The sequence below is a fragment of the Elgaria multicarinata genome, chromosome 4, assembly GCF_023053635.1.
Source record: "Elgaria multicarinata webbii isolate HBS135686 ecotype San Diego chromosome 4, rElgMul1.1.pri, whole genome shotgun sequence".
Lineage (NCBI taxonomy): Eukaryota > Metazoa > Chordata > Lepidosauria > Squamata > Anguidae > Elgaria > Elgaria multicarinata.
The window spans coordinates 37,404,978-37,432,863 of NC_086174.1; the positions used below are offsets into that span (position 1 = coordinate 37,404,978).

The 27,886-nt window shown below is 44.1% G+C and overlaps 1 protein-coding gene across 1 annotated transcript; it reads right to left on the reverse strand.

Annotated features, from left to right (window-relative positions):
* Positions 1-1,250: 1,250 nt before the first annotated feature.
* On the reverse strand, positions 1,251-27,812 carry HHIPL2 (HHIP like 2). The gene is made up of 9 exons (XM_063125588.1): positions 27,432-27,812; positions 17,822-18,474; positions 14,033-14,176; positions 12,125-12,456; positions 11,505-11,631; positions 10,625-10,770; positions 8,904-8,985; positions 3,960-4,042; positions 1,251-1,600 (listed from the first exon to the last, which is right to left on the reverse strand). The coding sequence occupies exons 1-9, from the start codon at positions 27,810-27,812 to the stop codon at positions 1,251-1,253; spliced, it is 2,298 nt and encodes a 765-aa protein (XP_062981658.1).
* Positions 27,813-27,886: the final 74 nt, after the last annotated feature.

Below are 27,886 nucleotides of genomic sequence, written 5' to 3' on the forward strand. Positions count from 1 at the left end.
CGGTCTCGGGATGATCCCGAGACAGTGGAATGTGTGTGCAAGCATCGCGGGTTGTACCGGCTCCTCACGAGTAACCATGAGGATCTGGGTGCCAGGCACAGAGCTCCACAGGAGCCCTGTGCCTATCAGGGGAGCGGGAATTTTTTTAAAAAAAACAACTTACATTTTGCAATCGAGCGCTCGTGCGCTCCTTCTCCTTTAACAAAAAAAAAAAGCAAAATGGTGGGTGCAACGTCCTCTTCCTTCTAGGACATCGCGCACCTCCTGTAGACAGAGGGGGAAATCTCACAATAACCATATCGCAAGATTCTCCCTCTTCCATCACACTAGACCCGTAAGTCTAGCCATGGCCTTAATATATAAGATAGAAAAGGTTTTCTGCTCATGGATAAAAATCCTGAACACATTCCGGAGGCAGATCTGTTTTAGTGATAGAAAGTCTTCCAAAGTATAACACTTGTGATTAAAAATGATTGCCTTGCAAAGAATTCATATACACACACAAACACAAACACTGGTTTCTTGTTTTTTTCTACGTTTTTAATTGAATGAAGAGAGAGAGAAAAGATAACTCCCTTAGAACTCCCTTAGAATTATATTACGGCTGATAAATAAATCCAACTGCCTCATTAGTATCATAAAAATATAAAAAGCTGCTCCCTGGTGTTAAAATGCAAACCTCCTATTTATTTAGGAGACTATTTAGCCTTTGGGGGTACAGCCAAAACGTCTTAGTTGCTCAGCCACCCCCAACTTTCTTTGCTCAGACTGAGGTACGCCAATGTTTTACGCCGCAAAACACTTCAACTAGACCTCGATGTATATTCGGTGATGCTTTTTTGCCATGGAAGTCAGCAAGGACGAGAATTCCCAAAGAGGGTGCAAATCAACCACCACTTTACACAACTGTAGCCTCGCTGGAGTCACTAGCACCGCACTGCTGCAATAACTGGGCACCAGATTGTCGACTTAAACTGATTAAATGGTCCTCAGAGTAAGACGCGTGCAAAGCAACAACCTGGAGACCATCTGGGGCAGTTAAGTTGCTAATTAAATGTATGTATTGTACCCATCACAGTGGCTCAGCAGCTGCTTACGCCAGAGTGGAATATTTCCTGTGCATGAAAACTACCAACTGGCCTGACTCTCTTAACTAACAGCAAAATGGAAGCAAAATGCGTTGCCCGGCCACCCCACCTGCATCCACACTGCTTGATTCTTTGATGCTTATTGGAAATTCAAACTACACTTCATATGCTGCCCCTCTTTCTCTTCTTTCTCCTCTTCTTCTGTGATCTCCCCTGAGTCGCTGGCCTCGGTTTTGCTACCCGTGGAACTTTCTTTTCTGCTCTGGTTAGCTGGGAGCCTTTCCTCTTCGGCGGGGCTGTCGCCGCCTTTGACGCCTGCGGCATCTTCACCTTATGCTTTGGTCTGTCCGGCTTTGCCTTGGATCTCCGGGCTTCTGCCATCTGCTGCTTTTTGCCAGACCTTGTAGGCTTCGGTGGCTTCTGTTTAGCGGAGCCTTTGTGAGATGTAGAGTTGACGGCTCTTTGTGGGGATCGGGCTGTAAGAACTTCATTGAGCTGGTCAAGGACGGTCTCTGTGAAAATACATTTTAAGAGATCACCATTCCTATGTTGAAATAGACAGATATTTAGGACAGATATTGGCGTGGAGCACAGAGCTCACCTTCCAACTGGAGGTGTCTAATCTGCCAGACATCCACACATGGACCGATGCCACGCTGGCTTTTTTTTTTATTAGCAGGGATGCTAATGCCATCTGCCACTCACTCTGAATTCCCTATTCCCCCTGAGCCTAGCTGCAATCCTCGCAGTAACTGGGTGTGGGGGAGGATGAATTTTCCTAGCAACAATTTATTGTTCCCTGTTGCAATGGCTTCAAAGGAGTTGATTAGTGTGTTGCTGGGGCTCAGACCCCACCTCTGTCTTGTACTCAGATTTTTGCACAGGTTTGTGACTCATGGTGGCCATTTTGTGGTGATGCCCAGGAAAGTTTCTCCAATTGCCAAAGGTGCTCATTTGCCGGGGGGGGGGGGGACTTGCCTACTGCTACTCTAGATTCACCGAATGCATGCCTGAACACTTTTGAAAAGCATTACAAGGCCTACTTCTTTGGATTGGCCTTTGGGCTCATGGTTAAGTCAGCAAAACATTCCATGGTTTGTAATAACTTTTATTCTGTTCTGGTGTGGGGAGGTTTGTTTGTATAATATGCCCTGAATCTTCAGGATACAGTAGGGTATTGATCTAAACAAACATTTGTTTATTTAATATAGTGTTTACCCAAGGTGCTTCCAGATGGAGGGCTGTGAGTGCTTACAATCAGAAGGCATTGTGCAGCAATTCCAACTTTCCTTACTTAACAGATTTTCTGCGGCAAGGAAAAAGAAGGAAAAAGCGGTGGGAGAACATGGAGTGTTTCTACATGAGGCTGTTAATCAGCTGTTAATCTGTGGTAACTATTTTCAGTTTCTTTGCAGACTTGAGATCTGAGCACTACATAAGGGGCATTTCCATTTCTGCTTTTCAGCTGCACAACCTATAGGTGGCGCTGTGGTAAAGTGGAATATCGCAAATACACACGTGAAAAAAGCAGTTAAATGCTGCATTTTCCCTGCTCTAAAAAAACCTCACCAAAAGTGCTCTTTTAGACACATGAAAGAAACTTGAGGGCCATGATGTCATCTAAGGAACCCTAAAGATTTTTAAAAAAAACATTTCTTTTCCTATGTTTTAAAACGTATGTTTTAAACTTTGTAATTCCGCCTTGAGGCCCAGTATTGGGCAAAAGGCGGGATACAAATAAATATAATAAATAAATAAATATAAAGATGTCAGCAAAGTGCAGCTTTCAGCCAATCAGACCGATTTTTTTCTTGTTTGCTTCGAGAAACCTTGACAACGAGAGCAAGCCTTGATAACATGCCCGTCTCGGAGGCAGAACATGCAGACAGAATGCTTGTCTGAGGATGGCAGTTTTGCATCACAACAGGTGCACTTACGAAAAGGCGCCCGGAGGGCCATAGGTCTCTGAGGGCGTTCACAGAAATCTAGGGTGACCATATGAAAAGGGGGACAGGGCTCCTGTATCTTTAACAGTTGTATTGAAAAGGGAATTTCAGCAGGCGTCATTTGTATATATGCAGCACCTGGTGAAATTTCCTCTTCATCACAACGGTTAAAGCTGCAGGTGCCCTGCCCTCTTTTAAATCTGGTCACTCTAGTATAGCTCCTGTAGCTTTAACTGTTGTGATGAAGGGAGAATTTCACCAGGTGCCACATGACACCTGAGGAAATTCCCTTTTCTATGCAACTGTTAAAGATACAGGAGCCTTGTTCTTCTTTTCATATGGTCACCCTACAGAAATCACCGAAAATAAACAAAATTAAAAAATAATTAGAAAGAAGAAGAAAAAGTGATGATAGAAGAGGGAAAGAAAGAATGAAACCTCTGCTTTTTTCATCAAAAAGACGCTAAACAGAGCGAAAGATGAGAGGAGCTCCCTACGAGGCACAGGCAATGGGGATCGAAAGAGAACTGAGGGAATAGGCAGGAACCCACTAGGGACATGCGCTCTGGGACGATGGGGAAAGGGTTCCCGCCAAAATGCATCAGCTATAGAAGCTTCCCCGGCTGAGGCGCTGCACAGGCACAGCACTCATATGTATGGTGCGTAGAGGCTATGAAGAAGAAATGCCTCATGTATAAAAGCCCATGGGAGGTTTCCCACTGGAAGACAATGAGGTCTGGACTCCCTCATAAAATGCCTTGAATGAGGCGAGGCAAGGCTGTGTTAAAAAGTCTCATCTGGAAGCACTCCTAGTCCTTTGGCTTTGAAATTGGTGCATCCATCAACAGATCCTTTCTTTCAGGGTATAGTAATATTTCTACTACACAGCCCAACGAAAAACAGAATAAAACCCTTATTGACTTACTTGCAAGCGGAGTAAATGGGATTCTCTTACTCTTTGTTTTCACTGGAACAGGCTTCTGCTTACATTTCCCTGGTGGAGCTCTCCTAAAAAATAGATTCGGTCACACAAACTATATGTGAACATCTAAGCAGATTTTGTTTGGGGTTTTTTTTTTCCCTTTCCCTAGAGGCAGATGGGCTGCATCAGTCTTTCTATTAAGTCATGCGCCTACAGGGCTGGGGGTGAGGTGTGTGTGTGGGGGGGTAATCTTGTATCTATCTTTGGAGCTATATTCTATTCCAGCCTTCCCCAACCTGATGCACTCCAGATGTGATGGACTGCAACTCCCTTCACTGGCCATGCTGACTGGGAATTCTTGCATTGGTTTATTTCCACATGCAGAAGTGAATTTCAGATAGAGGTGAAAATGCAAAGTATTTCCTTTGAACAAATAGAAAGTAATTTGTACTTGAAATGGATTCGGTTACAGATTCATATGTCCCATAAATGAGATTTACATGTCATATAGCTGCTTTGGGGTGTTTCCATTGTTCTGCTAAATTAATTGCTTCCCAATCAGAAAGCCAGTGAGCAAGCAGGTATTGGCAGCTACCAATACTCATTCTCACCACTGCTGTTTGCTTGCTTGCTCCCTCCTTCTGGGCCAGAGCAAAAGGTGGGTGAACAAACAGCTTGCAATGCTGAAGAGGAGGAGCCCCATGATAAGCCAAGGGCCATGGCAGGTGCCCGGTCATGCCAACCTTCGATGCTGGCTCTGGTACAAATACAGCCCTATCTACCAAGGGTGGTCAACCTGTGGCCCTAGGGCCTTGCGTGGCTCATGACCTGATTTTCAACGCTTTCTGAAAGTTCAGACCTCTGGCAAGAGGGAGCTACCCTTTTTGCAGAAGACTGCTCAGTGGGGAGGAAGAGAAAGGAATGTGGGAGAAAAAGAGAGAGAAGGGGGTGGCTGGAAGAGAGAGAGATTGAAGGACCAGAGAGACAGAAGAGGGCTGCAGGAAGAAAGAGAGAGGGGGTGGGTGGCAGGAAGAGAGAGAGATTGCAGGAACAGAGAGAGAAAGAAGAGGGCTACAGGAACAGAGAGAGAAGGGGTGGCAGGAAGAAAGAGAGAGAGAAGGGGGTTGATCTGACCTTGCCCATCATTGGCTTCAGCCCCGCCCACTGCCAGCATGCACCGCCCAACAGATTACCCATAAGTGAATGCGGCTGTTGCCAGAAAACAGGTTGCTCACCCCTGCTATATAACTTCAGAGAGGACTTGGTTTCTCTGGAAGATGAGATCAGTGCTTCTTTACTTGGGGTGGGGTAAGTAATGCTTAAATTAATGCCTTAGTCTTTTGGATATCCTTTGGTAAAAGGAGCTAGAGAACTGGAGACTATTGGTTGTTGATGTTGTTATTAATGTGCCCTGCTATTCCTTGGAAGCACTGACTTTTTAACTTCTGTCAACAGCTTTCATGTTTGTGCTAGACTGGTTCCTGAATTTCAGCCGAATTCTATGGTTGGTCTCAGCTGCAAAATAAATACAAACTAAAAGAAGTACAAAGATGCATTTTTGTCTGCCTTCTCTGCGGCAGATGCCCCAGGGTGCCCTGCAAGCCAGCTTTCCTTGGGCCCAGAATTCCCCACAGCAGCCCTTCCCAACCTGGTGCCTTTCAGGTGTGTTGAGGTACAGCTTCCATCTCCCCCAGCCAGCAGAGCCATGCTGGCTGGGGATGATGGGACCAGTAGTCCAATGCATCAACAGAGCACTAGGCTGGGGAAGGCTGCTGTACAGTCTGCGAGAAAACAGACTTAATGGAAGAGGAGAGACACTGGAGGCTGATAGCTCCAATGCCAGTGAAGCGGTGAATCCACTCCAGGTTTCAGTCAGAACTCATCTGCACTCTGAAGGAGCTATCCAAGCTGTGAAGAGTTCTGACTGAAACCTGGAGCGGATTCACAGCCCCACTGACAACAGAGCCACCAGCCTTCACTGATGACAGCTCAACATAGGCATGAAATCTGCATAGCAACAAACTGAACACTGGCCAAGGTCGGCTTCAGTTGTTTGGGGGGAATGGGCAGGCTTCCCTCACTGCTCCCCCCACTGCCCACCACCACTTGGGCTTTAAAAGGGGATTGGACACATTCCTGAAGGAGGAGGCTATCAAGGGCTGCTCAGCTCTGTGCCCCCTCCACAATCAGAGACAAAACGCTTTGCTGTTCTTGACCAGATACAAAAGAGGGAAGGGCTCCTGCAGCTTTAAGAACATCAGAACATAAGAGCCATGTTTGATCAGACCAAAGGTCCATCTAGTCCAGCACTCTGTTTGCATAGAGGCCAACCAGTTGTCAAGCAGCGACCAACAAAGCAGGACATGATGCAAAGCAGGACATGGTGCACCCTCCCACCCATATTCCCCAGCAACTGGTGCACACAGGCTTACTGCCTCGAATACTGGAGGTAGCACACAACCATCAGGACTAGTAGCCATTGATAGCCTTTGCCTCCAGGAATTTATCCAACCCCCTTTTAAAGCCATCCAAATTGGTGGCCATCACTATATCTTGCGGTAGTGAGTTCCATAATTTAACTATGCGCTGTGTAAAGAAGCACTTCCTTTTATTGGTCCTAAACCTCCCACCAATCAGCTTCATGGGATGACCTCATTGGGTTTTAGCGTTTTGAGAGAGGGAGAAAAATCTCTCCCTATCCACATTCTCCACACCATGCATAATTTTGTACACCTCTATCATGTCTCCCCTTAGCCTCCTTTTTTCCAAGCTAAACAATTGATGTAACCTTCCCTCATAGGGGAGATGCTCCAGCCACTTAATCATTTTAGTTGCCCTTTTCTACACTTTTTCCAGCTCTATAATATCCTTTTTTAGGTGTGGTGACCAGAACTGTCGCACCATAGATTTGTATAAAGGCAGTATGATACTGGCAGTTTTATTCTCAATTTCTTCTTTATAATGCCTAACATAACATGGAGTTTGCCTTCTTTACAGCAGCCGCACACTGGGTGGACATTTACATCGAGCTGTCTGCCACAACCCCAAGATCTCTTCCTTGTTCGGTCACCGCCAGCTCTGATCCCATTAGGTTATACTTGAAGTATAACCTAATCCTCCATCTACATAAAGATGCAGGAACCCTGTCCGCCTTCCCATATGGTCACCCTATTTGACAACATGGGACTAGATGGACCGTAACAGCTTCCTATGACTTTGTTGTGGCTTATTCAGATTTATTATTTAATACATTTATTATTTATTCATTTATTATGTATTTATTCACAATACAAGATTGTATCGTGGCCTGTCCTTACAAATGACTAAATGTTTTCAGTTCCATGGCCGCTTTATTTTCAACTGTTCTTACATGTACCGTGCAGTTCTGGGATTGCTTTTCCTAACAGCCATTTTTTGGTTTGGGTTTAATGCAATGCAGCTGCTGGTGGCTTCCAGGTTGAGTGGAGGGTTGGTACAAAGGGGCTCCCTCCTGCCTTGCTGGCTGTTGGCTTCTTGAAAATATCCACCCTCCCTTCAAAAATAAGAAGGCTGTATTCACAGCTGCAGGGGAAACGATATAAGGCTGCTGCATCTTTTCTCCCTTGGGGAGAAAATGAACTGAGGGGGAAAGCTTTTTGGGTGAACAAATAGCAAGCAAAGGAAGGGTGAAATAGATGCTCCCATTGGTTCTCTGCTGAACTTGAAACTCCTATTTAAAAAATAAAAATCTAAAAAAAATCATATTTACATCCTGCCTCTTCTCCTCCTGTGAGGACTCTAACCCATGACTGTTTTGTTTGTGTTTCTTTGTTTAAAGCCAGGGAAAAACTTTCTTGGAATGACTATAATGAGCATCTGTACACTAAGGCAAATCACATTGTTTACCCAGGGCTGTTGTGCTTCCTGGTTCTTGGCACATTTGTAATGGGCTGCATTACATGAGAGGAGAGGGGTGACAAGGCAGAAGATCCTGCCTTTCCCAGGGTTCCTTTAAATGTTTGAATGGAGGGAGTGCCTGCCTCCCTCCCTGACATGTGTGCAAAAGACGGGAGGAGAAGTCTGCAGTACTGTTTCCTTGCAGCCCCCAAGAAAGCCAGGACTTACTTCTGAGTAGACATAAGACCTTCAGCACATTTACTTGGGAGTAAGCCCCATGGAACTTAGAAGGATGCTCTGAGTGGGGTGAGGGATGAGATCTGCCTCCCTTTGTTGCAGGGGGGCATTTTACCCTCTTCTCCCTAGATTGCAGCCACACAAAATCCTTCCTCAGCAAGTTCCTAGCACAACCCCAGCTTTACACAGTGCGGATTTTGTGCCATTAGGGTTTGTTCCAGCTTTTCTTTGATCTATTTTATAACGGAATAAAGGGGGGACTGTGAGAGACGTCCTTGCTGATGCCGATGTCGTCAAAAGGATGTGGGAACTTCCAGGAGTGGCCTGTCATGAGCGTGCTTTATTTTGCTCGTGTGGAGAAGCCCAATAAATAGTCTGGCCCTGGTTTCTCTATCCTTTTTGGAAAGCCTCATCTACACATCCCTTTAAGCTAGCCAGCGCCTGCCAATTTAATTGGAACCCAATTGCATTTAAATGGGACAGGCAAGCTGGCGCCCCTCCAGATGTTTTGGACTATGACTCCCATAATCCCTGTTCATTGGCCATGCTGGCTGAGACTTATCACAATTGTAGTTCCAAACTTCTGGAAAGCACCATGTGGCCTGCCCAGTCTGCAAGTGCAGCATGAGGTTCAGTGAATAAACACACCAGTGTAAGCAACTGCAAGTTCCCCAAAACATATTCTAGCCAGTTTCACGTGTAAAGCTGAAATCAGGTCGTGTGAATGGGGTGTTCTTGCTGTTACTGACGCCCATGAAGAAATTGATGGTGTGTTGTTGTTTCTAAAGTAACTCAGCAAAACAAGGACATTCTAGGATGTGAAAAAGTACCAACCTTGCAGGATCCACAAATTTGTAGAGAGCGCCATGTGGGGCATACGCACTGGGGTAAGATGTGGCCATAAAATAGAGCTCACCTGGGGACAAGAGATGGAGAGCAGGAAGCCAGGAACATGAATAGTTTCAGACAAAACTGCACAAAATGAATCAACGGCTGGTATGTTGCACTGTCTCTTTATAATTCAAGACAGCGCAAATTGTGACCCACCGAGCGGAATACAGCCATGTAAAGTAACTTGCCAGGTACCTAACTATTTCTCTACCATTCCCTCGTTTCTGCAGTTCCAGGCAGGCACAAAAACAGGAGATTTGGAGCCTGTGGTAGGACATTGTATATGATATGCTGCATTTGGCTCAATTGCGTGAAAGCTGAGCAGGCCTGATCCATTAGGAACACATTAAGAGCCCTGCTGGATCAGACCAGTGGTGCATGTAGTCTGGACTCCTATATCCCACAGTGGCTAACCAGAAGTCTCTGGGAAGTCCACGAGCAGGGCATGAAGGCATTATTGGTTCCCCGCAACTGTGTATACTGCCTGTGAATGGGAAGGTTCACTGATATTTACAACTCCCATGATTTTGTTTAATTTCTTTTTCAAGCCATCTAAGCTAGTGGCCATGATAGGGCTGACCCCTGTGGCAAATACCTTAGGCAGCTGATGCAGCAGTAGAAGCGCCCCCACCCCGTCCCCAACCCAGGCATTTGTCCTGAGCTCCTGCCCATTCCTCCCTCTTAGAGGACAGGGCTGGGCGTGACACACAGCCTTTCCTGCATCCCTAAACTAGCCTGCTGCCCACAGGTGTGATGGAGGCCTGTGGGATTTTCTGCCAATTGCTGCTCCACCTCAGAAAGCGAAATATCTTGGGCCGGCCCTTCCCTGAGCCCCCTTTCAATAATAGACTAAGTTCTGCTGGGAGGGTTTTCGTTTCAGAAGGGTTCACAAGCAGCACTGTCAGACTAAACTGCCAGCAGCAATTGGCAGAAAATCCCTGAGGCGGCTGTCCGCCAGCCTGGCAGTAAAAATACAACAATAATGCCTGGTGGACTTGGTCTTGGAAGATTGCCTTATCAGAAAAATTAACGAACAAGTTACAACTGGCAAAAGGAAGTAGGAAACATGATACATTCGCTATGGATTTGTATCACTTTATTAAGTATGTTGGTAACACTCAATTTCATAACACTCTGCCAGTAGTATATCTGGTTCATGTGAATAATGTATTCTGTATTTTTCTGCCTTGATTTATTATAATTACTGATTGCTTAGATGACTGCATGTAGAGGGTGGTGGTAGAGGAAATAGAGTATTTTCTGAAATTTCAAAATAATAGCTAACGATTTGCTGACCTTCCATGTCACCCAAAGTCAGCTGCCTGAAGTGACCATCTCACTTGGCCTAGTTGTAGGGCCAGCCCTGACCCAGGGCCTAATTACATGTGACATGGATGACATGATTAACAATCACAACACAACTCACCCAATTTCATTTGTACAATAATCACAGGTTATTGTTGCTGGATCAGGGCTGGAACCCACCCAAGCACTGTTAGGAACTGGGCAAATCCATACACTGTCTCTCTATACTCTCTGTACTGTGAAACATGGTTGTGGCTGTTGACCAAAAGCTGGATACGTTCCCTGTATTTGACTTCATTCACCAACTGAAATTTTAAAAAACTGTTTCCGAGGCAAAGAGATGCAGCAACAAGCGCTACCTGCTTCATCCTCCGCAAAGGAAATGATGAATTTGTTGTAAGAGCTGATCAGCCCTGGGAAAGCGCAGGCTTTGGTGCTACCAATGCAAATGTCTTGTTTCTTCCATTTATTTGATCTCTCATCTTCCTGCAAAGCCATCAGGCGACTGGATGGAAAAGCAAAGCCACATGTTTTATTGTTTCACAGTTCTACTATAGCTTAATCTTAGAAACGTTTTGCTGGGACATCCCTACATGGGAGAGAGGGAACTAGATCCCTGTCCTTTAATTCAAGTTAAACTTTTCTTTCGAGCAGAAATGAGCTTGAACCAGGGTATATATAGATTTTTCCATTTCATTTGTTACATTTCTATACAACCCAATAGTCAAAGCTTTCTGGGTGGTTTACAAATATTAAAAACCTGAAAATTGCACCAGACATAGTATAAAAACCTTCCTTCCAACCAATGCTCCATTGGTTGGAACCCACTACTACAGGAGTGAACATGTGACACTCCAGATGTTTTGACCTATGATTCCCATCAGCCTTAGCCAGCATAGCTAATGATAAGGGATCCTGGGAGTTGGAGGCCAAAACATCTGGAGGGCCACAAGTGGTTCATCCCTGCACTTCTAGCTTATAACCAATTTAAGATGAGTCACACCAGCAGCTGCACTACTCTACAAACATATGATAAAAAAAATTAAGAAGTGTCTCAAAATGCATGATTTGGGGCTGAAAATGGTCTGAAATAGTAGCACTGCTTTTGGCAGCTAACTATTAAGCCTATTGCCTGGGACACTCATTCAAGGTGAATAAATATCAATATTTTTTCAAGACAGCATATAGGAACCTTACATAGTGTAATTAAATATGAATGGAAATGAGTTTCTTCCTTACCCATTCATAAAATCACCAAAAATGTAAAGGCCATTGAGGTTTGGAGACTCACACCCTCTATACACATATCCTCCGGTGACGGATTTTCCCACAGAGTGTCCGTAGGCAAATATTGGAAGAATATCATCTGTTGAAACAGAGAAAATAGAGTCTACTCCATCAAAACTGTTTGGTTATCTAAAAAGGAACATAATGAAGTCTTTATTAAATCCCCATTTTTCACACAAATGTAAAAGGATATAGCTGCAGCAGAGTAATTGACTAAGCAATTTACTGAAGGATATAGCTGCAGCAGAGTAATTGACTAAGCAATTTACTGAAGGATATAGCTGCAAAATGTTTACAGATTTTGTATCCTTTCTTTTTACCATCATGTATTTTTATTAATGTCTGTGTACTTATATGCTGTAACGGTGGTCTGTTGACTGTAAATAAAGATTGATTGATTGACTAAGCAATTGACTAAAGAATATAGCTGCAATATAGTAATTGACTAAAGAATATAGCTGCAGTGTAATAATTGACTAAGCAATTGACTGAAGGATATAGCTGCGACATAGTAATATACAAATAAGAGGACTTTCCAGGAATCTACTAAAAATGACAGGCCACTTCCTTACCTAAGGAGGAATTTTGGCACAGCTTGATGTCATAGCACTCAAAGCCTTCCTTAGCTCGCCAACCATAGTTCCCGCCTTTAACAATGATATCCACTTCTTCAAACTTGTTCTGGCCGACGTCACCACAGAATATTCTTCCCCTTCCCTTGCGAGTGAGTGGGTCGCCTCTGTCCACAGAACAGCGCCACATGTTCCTCACCCCATAGGCATACACTTCTGGGAGAGCTTTAGGGTCAGAGGAAAAAGGATTGTCAGGGGGGATGCGGTAAGGCTTCCCGTCGGGGCTTCGTCCGTCCACATCTATCCGCAAAACCTTTCCTAATAAACTACTCCTGAGAGGAAATCAAGGCATAAGACAATGATTAATGGCAGGGACAAAGAAACAGAAGACACAGAAAATGTTAGAAGAGGTTAAAAATAGTTCATGGTTTGTTTGTTTGTTTAAAACTGGCTTCAGCGATGCATGTATCATTGCCAGGGCAGGTTCAAGGCAGTTTGCTGTTTGAGGTGAAAGTCAAGATGGTGGCCCACATCCATACCATGCATAATTCAGGGCCAGCCCTACCATTAGGCAGAGTGAAGCAGTCGCCTCAGGTGGCAGATGCTGTGAGATGGCAGCAAGGTGCTGGAGGAGAGAGCTGTAAGCCATGGGATCAGCTCTGTGCCTCCTAAGTTAGGCTTCTCCCTTCAAGTACAGTGGAGGATGCTTGTCTTATCACCAGCATTAAGATGGAATCATTTGCCAGTCCAGTCAGCCTTTGTACATAGAATGGGAAGGGCTGCCTTCTTGTCCTTTGCCTCAGGCAAAGAATCAGACCAGACTGGTGGTGGGATCTTACTTCAACACTGGCGATAGTGCAGTTTCCTCCACTGCAGCGGCATGCTAGCTTAGGAGGGTCAGAGGAAATTGGGGATGGGGAGATGCTGCCACCCCTGACCCCATATTTCCCACCTGAGGCCAAATGTTTATCCCACTTTATTAGGCCAAAGCCTCTGAAAGCCACCTAGCAACACATAACCAATGTTTTAAAAAGATACATAACAATGGACGAGTTCAAAACAGAACAGTGGTATTAGCCAGGATTAAAAAAAAAAAAACAGCACTTACAAAAACAATACTAAAACATAGACCTTTAAAGCAACTGCCTTGGCGCTTGTGTACATGCATGCCTTTCTATGTCCCTAAAACTATGGAGCTGTTAAAGAAAACCCAGGTGTCTCTTATATGTAAAAAATGCATGTATAAGCAGAATGAGAGGGGGACGTGCTGATTGTTTGGCTTACTTTTGTGAGCGCTCACACATTTTCATCTGTACAGTTTCTAAAAGGCATGACATGCTGGAGTCAGTAGCCCTAACGTATTCATTTGGGGCAGTATCCAAATACTGCCGCAATGCTAGTGGAAATGCATGCTAGTGCAACAGGGAGCTAGCGCTTGCTAGCGCTACCAGATAATAGCCCAAATTAGCGCTTCCGGAATGGGACATGTCAGCAGAGCTCAAGGAAGGGAGCTGTCCTGACGTGTCCCTTTCCAGAAGCACTAATTTCAGTAAGTTTCCAGGGTTGCGCTAGCGCCCTGGGTTACCATTATTTACATTAGCGCAACATGTTCAGTGGTGGCAGACTGTCAGCACTGAATAGTGCCCATAGTAAGTTATTACCAATACATCAATTATAATGTGTCAGCATGTATTTAAAAGATGCTTAGCCCACGTTTCTATTGATTGGCAGTTTAAATATGGATTTTTCAAAAACCAATAAAGAGATTTTTAAAAAAGATAATCTTGAATTGAGATAGCCAGAAAAAGCATATAATTTGCTTTTTACGACAAACCCAGCTGTCTCTTATATATAATAAATTCATGTTTAAATAGAACGAGAGGTAGATTTGCTCATTGTCTGACTTACTTGTTCTGAGCATTCCCAAATTTACCGAACGGGTCGCCAGCTTTCCCTCCATCCCCTGTAAACAGGTACATGTAGCCATCCAGGCCAAAGAGGAGCTGTCCGCCATTATGATTTGCAGCTGGTTCTTCAATCTCTAAGAGGTTCCTGAAGCAGGGGGAGTAAATAAAATTGAGAAATACATGGAAAAGAAAAGGAAAACACAGTTGCATCCATTGGATAGGATTCAAGGCTTTAACTGGGTTCAAAAACAAATTACTTATTCAATCATCAAGCAGAACATCTTATCTGCATAATGCTTGATGTTTACTTTTCCCTAGACTAAGCAAAAAAAGGCCTTAACATTCCTTTGCTAATTCCATCCTTCTGCTGAAATCTGGCAGCTGGATAATCATGCCTTTAATGCATAATTGGCACTCCAGCTTGGAGATAAGCTGGGTCAGGACATCATGTCTGTCAACATGTCATGCCAGCGCCGGCATGGTTGGGCACCTGCCAAGGCCCCACAACCCCAGCAGACAAGAGCCGCCAGACCTACTACTCCTCTTCATCATTGAAACCTCCTTGTTCACCTGCCTCTTGCTCTGGCCCACCAGACAATGGCGGTGGAGTGAAGTGGAGCAGGAGATGCTGCTACCTGCATGCTCATTGGCTCTCTGCCTGGCAAGGAAGCAAGTGGTGGCATGATAAGGAAGAGAATGAGGAGCAATAGCAGCTGGTGACAGTAGCAGTGAGAAAGTCAACTCACTGAAAAAGGGGAGGCCATTGAGGGTGTTTTGCCCAAGGACTCTCCAAAACCTGGAGCTGGCATTGTTGTGGACTGCATGGGCAATCACTGGCATAGCACTTCTGCATAATAGTTCTTCTATGTATGGGCCATTGTCCTGATAGCTTAAACATCATAGAGCAAATCAGCACAACTATTGGATAGAATAGCATTATTGCTATTCTATCCACATAAAGTTCTTATATGTCAGGCCATTCCTATTTTGCAGGGAACTTCTACCTGCTTCTTAGCACACCTTATTTACTTTTTATTTTATTTTGGGGAGTTTTTTTAAAATATACATACATGAATTTGTATAAATCCATGCCAATGAATACAGATTAAACATGAAAATACAACTTTCTAGCAATTATTCATAGGCTTCAACAAAATCAGACCAGATATTTAAATAAGTATTCATTTGAAGGTGGTGTCTATATGCCACCCATTCAAATGTTGAAAGCGTTGTAAGTTCCTCAATCCATTGCATTAAAGAAGATGAGTGTTTATCCTTCCAATGTTGTACTGACAGTCTTTTAGCTGTCAAAGGGACAGGGAGAGTCCATTTACGCTGACCATCCATTAATTTTCATGAAGCAGGTAAGTAATTTGAAAGAGCATGTATGGACTTCAGTGCATATTAAAGGCTGTTCCCATCCAAACTTTATCTATATAATAACCTCTTCCCCAAAAGAAGCAACTACTGGACATTGCCAAAACATATGTTTAAAAGAAGCATTAGCTGCATTGCACCCCCAGCAATTAGCTGAATTACACAATCCTTTAATTAAAGAGAAGTTGTGGTGTCCAAGACCCAAAACAAACATTTTTGTTGACTAAGACGCAGGCTAAGATTCATAGATGTGACAGATATAGAAGTCAAAGTGGTGATCCATTGATTAGGCAGAACAGGACAATCCAATTCTCTATTCCATTCCTGCTTAAACTCTGTATATCATATTTATTCATATATTCCATTCCTGCTTAAACTCTGTATATCATATTTATTCATATTTATAGACATGGATTGTGGGTCACTTTGCCTGACCAGCTTCAATTAAGTGCTTCTAATAATGATGGAGACTCTGATGCTGTAAAAGTGGCCAGACTAAACCAAGATACTAACAAATGCTGCAATTGCCATAGCTCATATTTGGCAGACAGAATAGAAAACAACAAGAATTCATCATCCGCATCCATCAGTTAATGCAAAGCCAAAACCAGTGTGGTGTAGTGAGTGTTGGACTGGGAATTGGGAGATCCAGGTTTAGTCCCCGCTCAGCCATGGAAGCTCACTGGGTGACTTTGGGCCAGTCACAGACTCTCAGCCCAACCTACCTAACAAGGTTGTTGTTGTGAGGATATAAAACAGAGAGGAGGATTATGTACGCCGCCTTCGGTTCCTTGGATAAATGGGTTCCTTGGATAAATAAATAAATAAAATCACTTTATCTATCTATATCCATCACAAAACATTTTCTTACTAATTATTAGATCTGGATTCTTCCTGGCACATCTTAAAGTGGCAGTAGTTGGATATGGTTGGAGGAATATGCATAACAGGATCACAAGAAGCCCCTTCCTTAGGAGGCGTTGTGGTCTGGTGGATGACAAGTTGAGTTTTGCTCTACAGCAGTTTTCCTCCACCTGCTCCCTCCATACATGCTGGATTTCAACTCCCATTAGCCCCAGCTAGGATGGTCAATGGTCAGGGATGATGATGATTATCATGATTTGTGATACTAATAAATCACTAAATATAATAAATCCCTAAGCAAATCCCATTCTGTGGCTATGGACACCAGTGCTTAGCCAACCCAGACATGCATATCTCTTTAACATTGTCCCTTTTTCAGGAGCAGGGAAAAGAAAGCGCGTGTATTTCCAGGATTTATACAAATCACTGAATTCAGTCTTTCTTGGTGCCTGAGTTGGATTTGTTTTGGTGCAGAGGAAACATGGCCTTGGTTACTATATTTCAGCCTAATCTCTCTCACAGGGTTGTTATGAGGAGAAAATTGGAAGATGCATAATTCTCTATGCCTTCGACAACAGTGTCAGCTAAGGATAGTGTGTCTCCTCTGAATGAATGCTTGGAGGTGGTAATGGGCTGGATGAGGAAAAACAAACTGAGGTTGAATCCAGACAAAACAGTGGTGCTTACTGTCAAAGGCCAGTAAGTAGTCTGTCAACCATTTCTGGATGGGGTTACACTCCCCCTCGCAGCTTGGGGGTGCTCCTGGATCCGTTGCTCCAAATGACAGCTCAGATACATGCAACAGCCAGAAGTGCCTACTATCAGCTTTAGCTGATACGCCAGCTGCGCCCGTTCCTAGAGTTGGAGGACCTAAAGAGGCTTGACTTCTGCAATGTGCTCTACATAGGGCTACCTTTATGCCTAGTCCAGAAATTTCAACTAGTTCAAAATATGGCGGCCAGGTTAGGCACCGGTACACCTAGGGGGGAACATATTACACCAACTTTAAAATCACTTCACTGGCTGCCAATTAGTTTTTGAGCAAAGTATAACGTGTTGGTTATTACCTTTAAAGCCCTACATGGTTTGGGTCCAAATTACCTGTGGGATCGCCTTCTCCCATACAATCTGCTCCGCACACTCAGGTCCTCTTGGAAGAATTTACTCTACTCAGCAAAAACTAGGCTGACAACTGTTACCCAGAGGACTGTGGAATGGCCTGCTGGGAGAGATTCACCAACTTCACAGTCTTCCTGAATTTAAGAAAGCCATAAAGACTGATCTCTTCCAGCAGGCCTACCCAGTTGAATTTTAAGATGCCTTTTAATAATGTATTAGTTTTATATGCTTTTAATCAGTTTTATGTATTTTATAGTGTTTTGTATTTGGTGTTGTTCCCCGCCTCAATCCAGAGGGAGCGTGGGGGTAAGAAATTATTATTATTATTATTATTATTATTATTATTATTATTATTATTATTACAAATCCTTGGGATAAAGCAGGAAAGATATCCAACTGAAGAAGTAAGCTTGGGGTGGGGGACTGTTACCTTTCCGTGGTTGCATTAGCCTTGTTGAGATCCGATGAAGAGACCATGAGTTCACTGATCCTGATTTTCTCCACCTTTTTCTTGTCCTGGTAGGAGTAATAAATGTAGAATTTCCCATTGTCTTTGTACTTGGGGTGGAAAGCCATCCCAAGGAAACCTCTCTCATCCCCAATCCAGGGGGTGGCCAGCACCAAGTTCTTCATATCTAGGAAAGGCTCTTCCAGTCGACTCCCGTCTGGAAGATAGATCCAGATGACGCCCACCTGCTCAGCCACGAACATGCGATGGGTGTTGTCATTGGCGTGCACCATCAGCACCGGGTTCCTCAGCCCATTCGCCACCTCTCGCAGGCACAGCTGCAGGCAGCCTTTCTTATCCGCCACCACGGAGCCCAGGTTACGGTTCAGATCCGTGTTTTTCAGCACGTCGGGGAAGCAATAGTCCTCATCCTGGATGTTGAGGAGGTGGCAGAAGCGAGTCTTGTTCCTCTCGCAGCATTCATGGATGTGCTTGTCGTCCGTCAGTAGCGTGATGGCGGAGCGGCAGTAGAGGTGGAACTCCGAGCAGTAGTCAGAGCAAAGGCCGGGCAGGTTACGGAGTGGCGTCTGGGGGTTCTCGGCATCATAGAGGTGAGCTGCATAGGGGGAGCATTCCTGTGAAAGGGTTAAAAGCATTCGCTCAGCTCAGCTCATGCTGCGATGTGGAACTGATCCTGCCTTGTTCTACCACTGCAATATCTGCTCATTTATTTGTTTATAATACTTGCATACCACTAAATAGAATAAAATCTGTAAGTGATTCTCATGCAAAAATATTTTTTTAAAAAAACAATGTTAAACAACACATTAAGCAGTTACAAGTACAACAATAAAGAAAAATACTCTTCAAAAATCAGTGAAAAGAAACAATAAAATGGAGCAGTGTCATGATAAGATAGATGTAATGTATACATAAAGACCCAGTGGGGTGCAGTAGTTAGAGTGTTAGACTGGGACTCAGGAGAGCCGGGTTCTAGGCTCCACTCGGCCATGGAAGCTCTCTGGGTGACTTTGGGCCAGTCACTGACTCTCAACCTAACCTACATCACAGGGTTGTTGTGAGGCTAAAATGGAGAAGAAGATGGTAATGCTGGCTACTTTGGGCTCCTAAAAGGAAAGGTGGGATATAAATGTAATAGTTAATCAATATAAATCAGTTACAAGCCAGAGAAACCTTATATATAAACAAGTAGGTTTTCAGGAGCCATTTAAAGCAAGCCACATTTTCTGACTCCCAAACTGTGCAGGGGAGAGTTTTCCCAAGGATGGGCACCACTACTGAGAAGGCTGACTTTCGAGATGTTAAGTGGTGACATTCCTCTGGTCATGCAATTGCTAGTAAGGGCTTCTCTGAAGATCTTAAAGGTCAGCTGGGTGTATATAGGGGGAGGCTGTCTGCCAGCCGGTACCCGAGTCCCAAATCATTTAGGGCTTTGTATGTCAACCACAGAACCTTGAACATGGCTCAGTAGGCAGCCAATGCCATCCTTCCAACACAGATGTAGCAGGTACATAGCTGTGTGCCTGACTGGGCACCTTGGGCCTGTATTCTGCTCTAATCACAGCTTCTGAACCAGGTGCGAGGGCAACCCAAATAGAGTGCATTACAGTAATCTAATCATAAACAGATCATCGCAAAGACCCCTCAAGTATCTTTGCTCAGTGGTAGAGAACATGCTTTGCATGCAAACCGTCCCTGATTCAGTTCCCAGTTAAAAGAATCTCAGGCAACAAGAAATGTGAAAGACTTCTACCTGGAACCCCAAAGGGCTGCTGCCAATCAGATGTGACAATACCAAGCCAGATGGACAATAGTTTGGCCCAGTATAAAGCTGTTTCCTAGGTTAATGTGCTATGGAGGGTAAGGTTGTCACTGGTTGCTAGGTATGATGATTATATTATCTCCAGTATCAGTGTGGCTAGGAAACATGAGTGAGAGGGTGCTGTTATGCTCATGTCTTACTTAGAATCATAGAATAGTACAGTTGGAAGGGGCCTATAAGGCCATCGAGTCCAACCCCCTGCTCAGTGCAGGAATCCACCTTAAAGCATCCCTGACAGGTGGCTAACCAGCTGCCTCTTGAAGGCCTCTAGTGTGGCAGAGCCCACAACCTCCCTAGGTAACTGGTTCCATTGTCGTACTGTTCTAATAGTCAGGAAGTTTTTCCTGATGTCCAGCCGGAATCTGGCTTCCTGTAACTTGAGCCCATTATTCCATGTCCTGCACTGTGGGATGATCAAGAAGAGGACTTGTGGACATCCCATGGGCATCTGGTTAGCCACTGTGTAAACACAACACTAGGTTAAGTAGACCCTTGCTCTGATCCAGCATGGCTCTTCTTATGTCCTTGAGTGGGTAATGCTCTGCGGTGTTAAGTAATCTGACCCTGTAAAGATTATCCTAAACTTCCCGCTGCTCAGCTAACATGCAGGGAAAACAAGGCGCTGAATGTAGCCTTAGGTTGCAATCCTATGAAAAAAGTCCAACAACACCCAGTAAGCCACAGCCCACATGTCTGGCTGGGGCATGCTGGGAGCTCTAAGACTTTTTTCTGTCTAAATATGCATAGGATTGCACCCTTATTTAAGTTAGCCATAGTTTCCTGAAGATGCATTTATTGTAATATGTCTACTCTAAGCATGACTAAGACTGTCTGGATCCAGCGCAATGTACATGTGTTTTATGTTAGGGCCTAAGGAAACTGACAAGATACTGTGGGGAATTATGGATTGCTTGGAAAACATTAGTCACCACACATTAAAACGTCAGGAGTTGAGCTGATGTACAATAGTGCCAAGAGAAAGGATCAGAGAGAAATCACCATTATCCTAGGAAGGCTTTAAAAAGAGGAGTAAAGCCATGCTGGAACCTCTGCTGTGGAATAATGGCCTTAAAGTGTGTGTGTGCACACACGTGCACCCATCCTAAGGCTCTTTTAAAAGCCTCACTATGCAGAATTATTAGCAAAACAAAGCCTCTTGCTTAGCCCCTTATCACATCCAAAAGGTCATGTTCACCTTTGCAGGAAATTGAAGTGGAATGCTGTGTCATAAGAAGACAGGAGAAGAGTATTATGGAGAGGGTAGTGTGTGAGAGGAGAGAGAGAGAGAGGGAGAGAGAGAGGCCTTAGCTGGACCTAAGGATTATCCCAGGCAAATGGAGGGGTCGTCCCTGCCTGCTCCCGGGATCCCGTGTGTCATTTGGATGCACAGGGATGATCCTCGGATATAGGCCCATTCTAGCCATGGCCAGAGAGAGAGAGAGGGAGGGGGAGAAGGAGGGCAGGAGAGAATATTGGCATTAGGACTGCCACCTTTTTTTCTAACAGGACTCCTGTGCTTTCAGCAGCTCGTTTCCTAACAGGACAAGATGATGTGGGGAAGCACCCTATTATTTACATATTTTTATCCTGTCCTTCCTACAAAGGACTCAGGCCAGCATGCATAGCTGTTATTGTCTCCCCACTCGCCACCTTTTATCTTTATAACAACAACCCTGTAAAGTAGGTTATATAGGAAATTGTCTTATACCAGGTCAATCTACTTGTCCATCAAGCCTGGTATTTATCCCAGGTTTCTGGAATTTTCAGCACTGGGGGGCGGGGGTTCTTTCCCATCCACTGCTACCAGCGCAGGATCTACACTACTGCTTTAAAAAAGTTTATAACAGTAGTGTCAACCTTTGGGGCCCAGGGCACAGTCCATATACAGTTTTCAAACCGTTTTCAAAGTGTTGTATCCTGCTTGATGTAGATCTGGTCCCAGTCTTTTTAACTGGAGATGCCAGGGACTGAATCCAGCAAAGCAAATGCCCTCCCACTAAGCTCCAGTTACCCTGAGAGAAAAGATAAGTAATTCAAAACCTGCCACCCCTCCAATGCCACAGCCTTTACGTTCCCGATACATTAGAGAAAAGCAAAACCTGATTTTAAAGAAAAGAAATACTCTGAGCTTGTGCAGTTTGAGATTTTAACCTTACTTACTACCTTGCTGGTAAACATATTTGGAATAAGCACTGTTTCATTGTTTAAAAAATAGAGGAAAGGATAATACATACTTAAAGTTAAAAAAAAAAAACTACAATGAGTATATAACCATGTACATGCCCACCCAGCCTCCCAGCCCCAATTATGAAATCTTTTTGAAAATAAGAAAGAAAGGATATTGTGGTGAGCAGTGCCAGCCCAGGTGGGTCCTGAAATGCCCATGCAGGTTCTGATGCTGACTCCATCACCTGACATTCTCTGGGTGGACATTGGGGGGAGGGCTGGATGTTGGCCCCAGGGTCCAGCTGTGGCTGCACCACTGGACAAAGGCATGGTTTATACTGGTGTAGAGCCCAAGAGAATGGTTTAGTCCAGGCCTTCCAAGTTTTTTTAAGCCAGAACTTCATCGTACAGGTATTAAGCATGGGAGAACATGCATTTCTTTTGAAAATGAGAAATACGTTAACTCCTCAGAGCTCAGGATGCGACTTCCAAGTGGTTGCTAGGAAGAGGGCCTTTTCTGCTGTGGCATCCAAGCTCTGGAACGAGCTCCCTAGAGAGATTCGCCTGGCACCTTCATCGCACATCTTTGGAAGACCTTTTTATTTTCCCAGCATTTTAGCATTCTAGTCTTTTAGCTCTGCTGTTTTAAACCAACATTTTAAATCTCAGTCTTCCTGCTAGGTTTTTTCCTAGTTGTACTTTTATATTGTAGGTTCGAGCTTTTATCTTTTACATATATTGCTCTACAGCTGTACCTTGAGCTTTAGTTTTTGCAAATGTACTAAATACATTAGTGCAGTTCAACAAAATGTATCCTTTGATGAAAAATATTGTTCCCCCACCCCACCCCACCATTTCCTTTGGATCCTGCAGTGTCTCCTGAAGACCGAACTGCTGCATTGTCTCTGTATCCAAGAATGCTGGCAACGTTCATTGTGGCTAAAAATGCCTGAGGTCATGATGACATTCCTTAAGGTCGACATCACCTTGCTAGGATTAAGCTGCCTTGCAAGGAAAGGATGGCTCATCAGTTGGGAGGCTGCAAATGAGTGGGTGCACTGCTAATTGTCCCAACCTCTATCTCAGAGGGCAGATGAAAAATGAAGTCTTGAGGTCCCTACGAGATCCACTGGGCATTTGGTGGGGAGGGGGAAACCCACCCACCCCCAAGATCATCCAACACTTCACTCCCACCCAACTGTTCTCCCCACTATTGATCAGCTAATGAGACTGCAAAGTACAGGCATCAAATCAGAGTTTTTAAAGACTTTTGGGGGTTCTGCTCTGTTACTCTATTAGTGGATAGTGAAAACATATGAATGGCTGTTTTTCTTTCTAATGACAAATGGCAGTTTTGTTTATTAAATCAGATGCTATCTTATATTCAATACATAACAAGGCGCCTATATTGAGATTTTGATGCTATGGGATGTCTTATTTTGAGTTACTTGAGTTGACTGATTAAGAAGCTTGTTCTTTAATTGGTTGACAGAATGTACAAGAACTCTATTTTTATTATGCATTTATGAAGCATTTTTAAAATGCCCTACTAGATTATTTATCATTAGTATTATTTGTCATTAATGAAGCACTTTTTGTTTCAAAGATTTGAAGTGCAATCTTATGGGTTGCAACTAGAGACGTAAAGGCCCAGAAAAAAATTGGAAACATATGGGGGAAACCGTTTTTTTCCAAAAAATTGAAAAAAATGAAGGAAAATGGATTATGGGATGTTTTATTTTGGCATGATGAATAAAATGTTTAAGACAAGGTGTTCAGATATTTACTTCTCCAAATGATTTCTAAAAACTTTGTACAGTATCAGATTATTACAATTTCTGTGCACCAAGGACAAGCAAGTCCTAGGTTGCAAACTGAGTCTACAACTCTCAAATTCAAGAGCAAGATGCATTTCTGCCTCTAGGGGGCACTGCCACTGAAACAGAGACTGAAACTGATAGTGATAGCTATAGCTCAGGAAATGAGTCTTATTAAATTTCATGCATATTCATTGAATCTTGATTCTCCCCCCTTTTTTCCCTCAGTTCTTTTTATGGGAATGGGTGCTTTATGTCTGCTTGACACTGTGAAGGCCTAGTGGAGACATAAATAATATTCTTTGTTACTAATGTTGTCTTCTTCTTCTTCTTCTTCTTCTTCTTCTTCTTCTTCTGTTGTTGTTTTTAATTGTTTTTTGCCTGCTCCTCATAAACTGGCAAAACCAAAGAGGTTCCTTACACTTTAGGTGTTCTAACAGTTCAGAAGCTTGTCGCTCCGTTTGTTACCCAAAAAAAGTAAAAATTTAAAAAAGTAAATTCAATTTGTAATAATTGTTTGAATACACTGTACTTTTAATATACCAAATGGAATAACTTTATGCCAAACCAACTTGGACATAATTACATTTTATGTTCCTAAAGTAACAAAGTGACTTTCAATCTGTAAAAAGTGCTAATATTGCATTATTTCAATTTTTCCAAACATTTCCGTTTCCCCCCAAACCCACCAGAAAAAAACAGGGTTTTTTCCATGGCTTCAAAATTTCTGGAAATTTTACATCTCTAGTTGTGACCTGGATACATGAAAGCCTCTGAACATGTATCCAGTGCAGAGTGTGAGGCGCCTGGCACCTCTTGTGCTTCACTGTCTAGATGGGCAATTTCACCCATCTAGCGGAGGCTCTGGGGAGGGAAGGAGGCGGAGGTGGTGATAGGAAAAAGCGTAACCTGGCCTCCCCTCCTCCCTGCCCCCAGGAACACCCCCTTTCCCCCATCAGCACATTATGTTTACCAAGCACAAAGAAGCAGCCAGCGAAGTTTTCTCCACACCAGCTATGAGGGGAATGCAGTTCCCTGCTACAAACTTGGACCCCAGTCTCTGATCTCAGAATCTGAACAATCCTATGTCCCCCCAGATGCTGTCTAGAGGACATTGGATTGCTTCTTTAGGGCACAATCTTATGCATGTTTAGACCGAAAAAAGTCCTACAACTCCCAGGCATAAGAACATAAGAAGAGCCATGCTGGATCAGACCAAGAGTCCATCTAGTCCAGCATTCTGTTCACACAGTGGCCGAACAGCCATCAGCCAGGGACCAACAAAGAAGGACATGGTGCAACAGCACCCTCCCACCCATGTTCCCCTGCAACTGGTGCACACAGGCTGACTGCCTTGAATACTAGAGATAGCACACAACCATCAAGGATAGTAGCCATTGATTGCCTTTGCCTGCAGGAATTTATCCAACCCCCTTTTAAAGCCATCCAAGTGGGTGGCCATCACTACATCTTGTGGTAGTGAGTTCCATAATTTAACTATGTGCTGTGTGAAGAAGTCCTTCCTTTTTTTTGTCCTGGATCTCCCACCAATCAGCTTCATGGGATGACCCCTTTGGGTTCTAGTATTTTCAGAGAGGGAGAAAAAGGTCTCCCTATCCACATTCTCCATACCATGTTTCCCAGCAACTAGTGTACATAGGCTACACCATAAATCTATGGTGTATTACACTGCCTTTGATATTGGAGGTAGCACATAGCCATCAGGGCTCTCCTCCAGGAATTTATCCAACCCCCTTTTAAAGCCATCCAAATTGGTGGCCATCACTACATCTTGCAGTAGTGAGTTCCATCATTTAACTATGCGCTGTGTGAAATAGTACTTCCTTTTATTTGTCCTGGATCTCCCACCAATAAGCTTCATGGGATGACTCTGGGTTCAAGTGTTATGAAAGAAGGAGAAAAACGTCTCCTCCAAATTCTCCAAAACATGCATAATTCACCTTTAAAATGAAAAAATATATATATTCTAGAATAAGCTATTTGTGGACATCTGATAAAGTGGGCTACAGTATACATAAGCTTATGCCAGAATAAATGTGTTGGTCTTAAAGGTACCACAAGGCTCTTTGTTGTTTCAGAATGTTCGGTTTCTGTGGCTGTAGAATTATTTTCTGGAAAGCAGTTTCATTTTTACCTCACAATCTTTGCAGTGTCCACCCACCCAACCCAACCCCTGTTAAAGAGGACATATTCAGTATGCAGAGATAATATAGTAGGACTAAAGAGGCGAAGCTGGAAGACTATTCAGTGTTTGCCTGGTGTGTTTTTTGGCTGCTTTATGCTGGCAGATGGTGAATCGCAGCCTGCCTCACTAACGCTAGAAGGGAACCCCCTTTTGCCCATAAATCAGCGGACAGGCAGGAGGCCAGGAGGGGCTGCTGCCCCCTCAGCCCATTGTTCTTTGGGCACACTGCCCTGGCTGCTCCCTCCCACCAGATGGGCACCCTCAGCTAGATAGAGAGTACAGAGGGAGGCAATAGATCAGCTGGGACGGGAGAGAGGGAGGCTGTTCCAGAGGTATGAAGGCCAGCGGTTTGATCTCAGCCGGCTTTCAGAACCGCAACTTTCGCAGGGCACTAGGCAGGAGCACAATCTAAACACATCCTTCATGGCATCTGGGAATCAAAACACCGAGATCCGCAGGCTGACTTTACCCAGTCCTGCATAAGCTGCTGAATGGCCAGTCAGTCTGCATTTGCAAAGCAAGCTAAAGAAGAACCCATCATCTTTTGCTCTCCTCCCAGACACAAAACAGTGAGTTTCGGCACCTCTCTAGCAACAGAGTACAACGCTCCTTTATTTTGGCTAGATTATCACTAGGTATTGTGGTTGTGACACATTTCAGGGTGCAGAATACATCACAGTTCCCACGGAGCCTCACGACAAACTTGCGAGGCAGGCTTAGGTGGTGGACAGACAGTGACTCGCCCAAGGAGGCTTCACCAATTACACAGGAGAAAGACAGCAGTTTGTTAAGAGAGTTATAAAGGGGCTCGAGAAAGTTTTCAGTATTTCTTTTGTCACACTGATGCCACTGTTCAAATAGGTTTCACAGGTTTCCAAACTGATTTGAACAAACCCTACAGAACCTGTTAACCAGTGACTAAAGTAGCATGAGCTACAACCCACAAGTAGTGATCTGTCTTTCAAGCTGCCTTCAAATCCCTGGGGGGGGGGGAAGCAAACAACCACCTCTCTCTCCAACAGGGATGAGGAACATGTGGTCCTCCAGATGTTGTTGGACTGCAACTCCCATCATCCTTTACCATTGACAGTGCTGGATTGGGATGATGAGAATTGCAGTCCAACATCTGGAGGTTTACACATCCCCAACCCTCCTGTTCAGGCTTCATATGAGAACAAGGAGGTGAAGTTGAGTTTCCCACTTAACGAAATCCAAAATTCCATCCACTGAATCACAGAGGCTTAAAACTATTTTTCATTGATGAATTACTATGATTATACAGCTTGGAGCACCATCACAGCATCTTGATATCTATATGCTGTGCAGATATATGGAACTAATAAATGAATTATCCCCAGGAAATAACATCACATTATCCTTTCAGAAGATATTCCTGCTGGGTTTCCCCACCCCTCCATAACCTCAGATGCAAAATTCACTCATTTCGTTTTATGATATTTCTGTCTCTCCCTAATTCTCACAAGGACCAGAGAAGTTTACAATCAAGCCCATAACAATGGTGCCTAATGAGGGCTAGGCCACTAGCTACCCCTGCCTTACCTGGCACAAGATATCTTTGATGTATCTTCCGCACAATTTGTAGGCGTGGGGATCAATATAATCCATGATCTCCCAGTACTTGGCTGCGATAGTATTGTCCTTGTCCTGGTCACAACAGCCAAACGTCTCGTAGGCAGAGCAAAACTCCAGGTGGAAAGGCGGCTGGAAAGGCGGGCCATAATCGAGGCACTGGGGGTGTCCCAGGAGTACCCCAAATTGGCACAGCAGGACAAAGGAGATGCAAGCGAGGGAACTGGAAGAATGTAAGGAAACCCTGGAGCGATGGCTCTTGTGGGAGCCTGCAGTACTTTTCTTCACTGGAGGTTTCCTGAGGTCAGACGAATCTGAGATGTGGCCACCTTGAAGATTAGGGTTATTCATTTTCTGAGCTTTGAAACATCCCAGCCAGCCGAGAAGCTCAATGTTTGTTCAGGTTTGCTTACACTCCTCTCTCT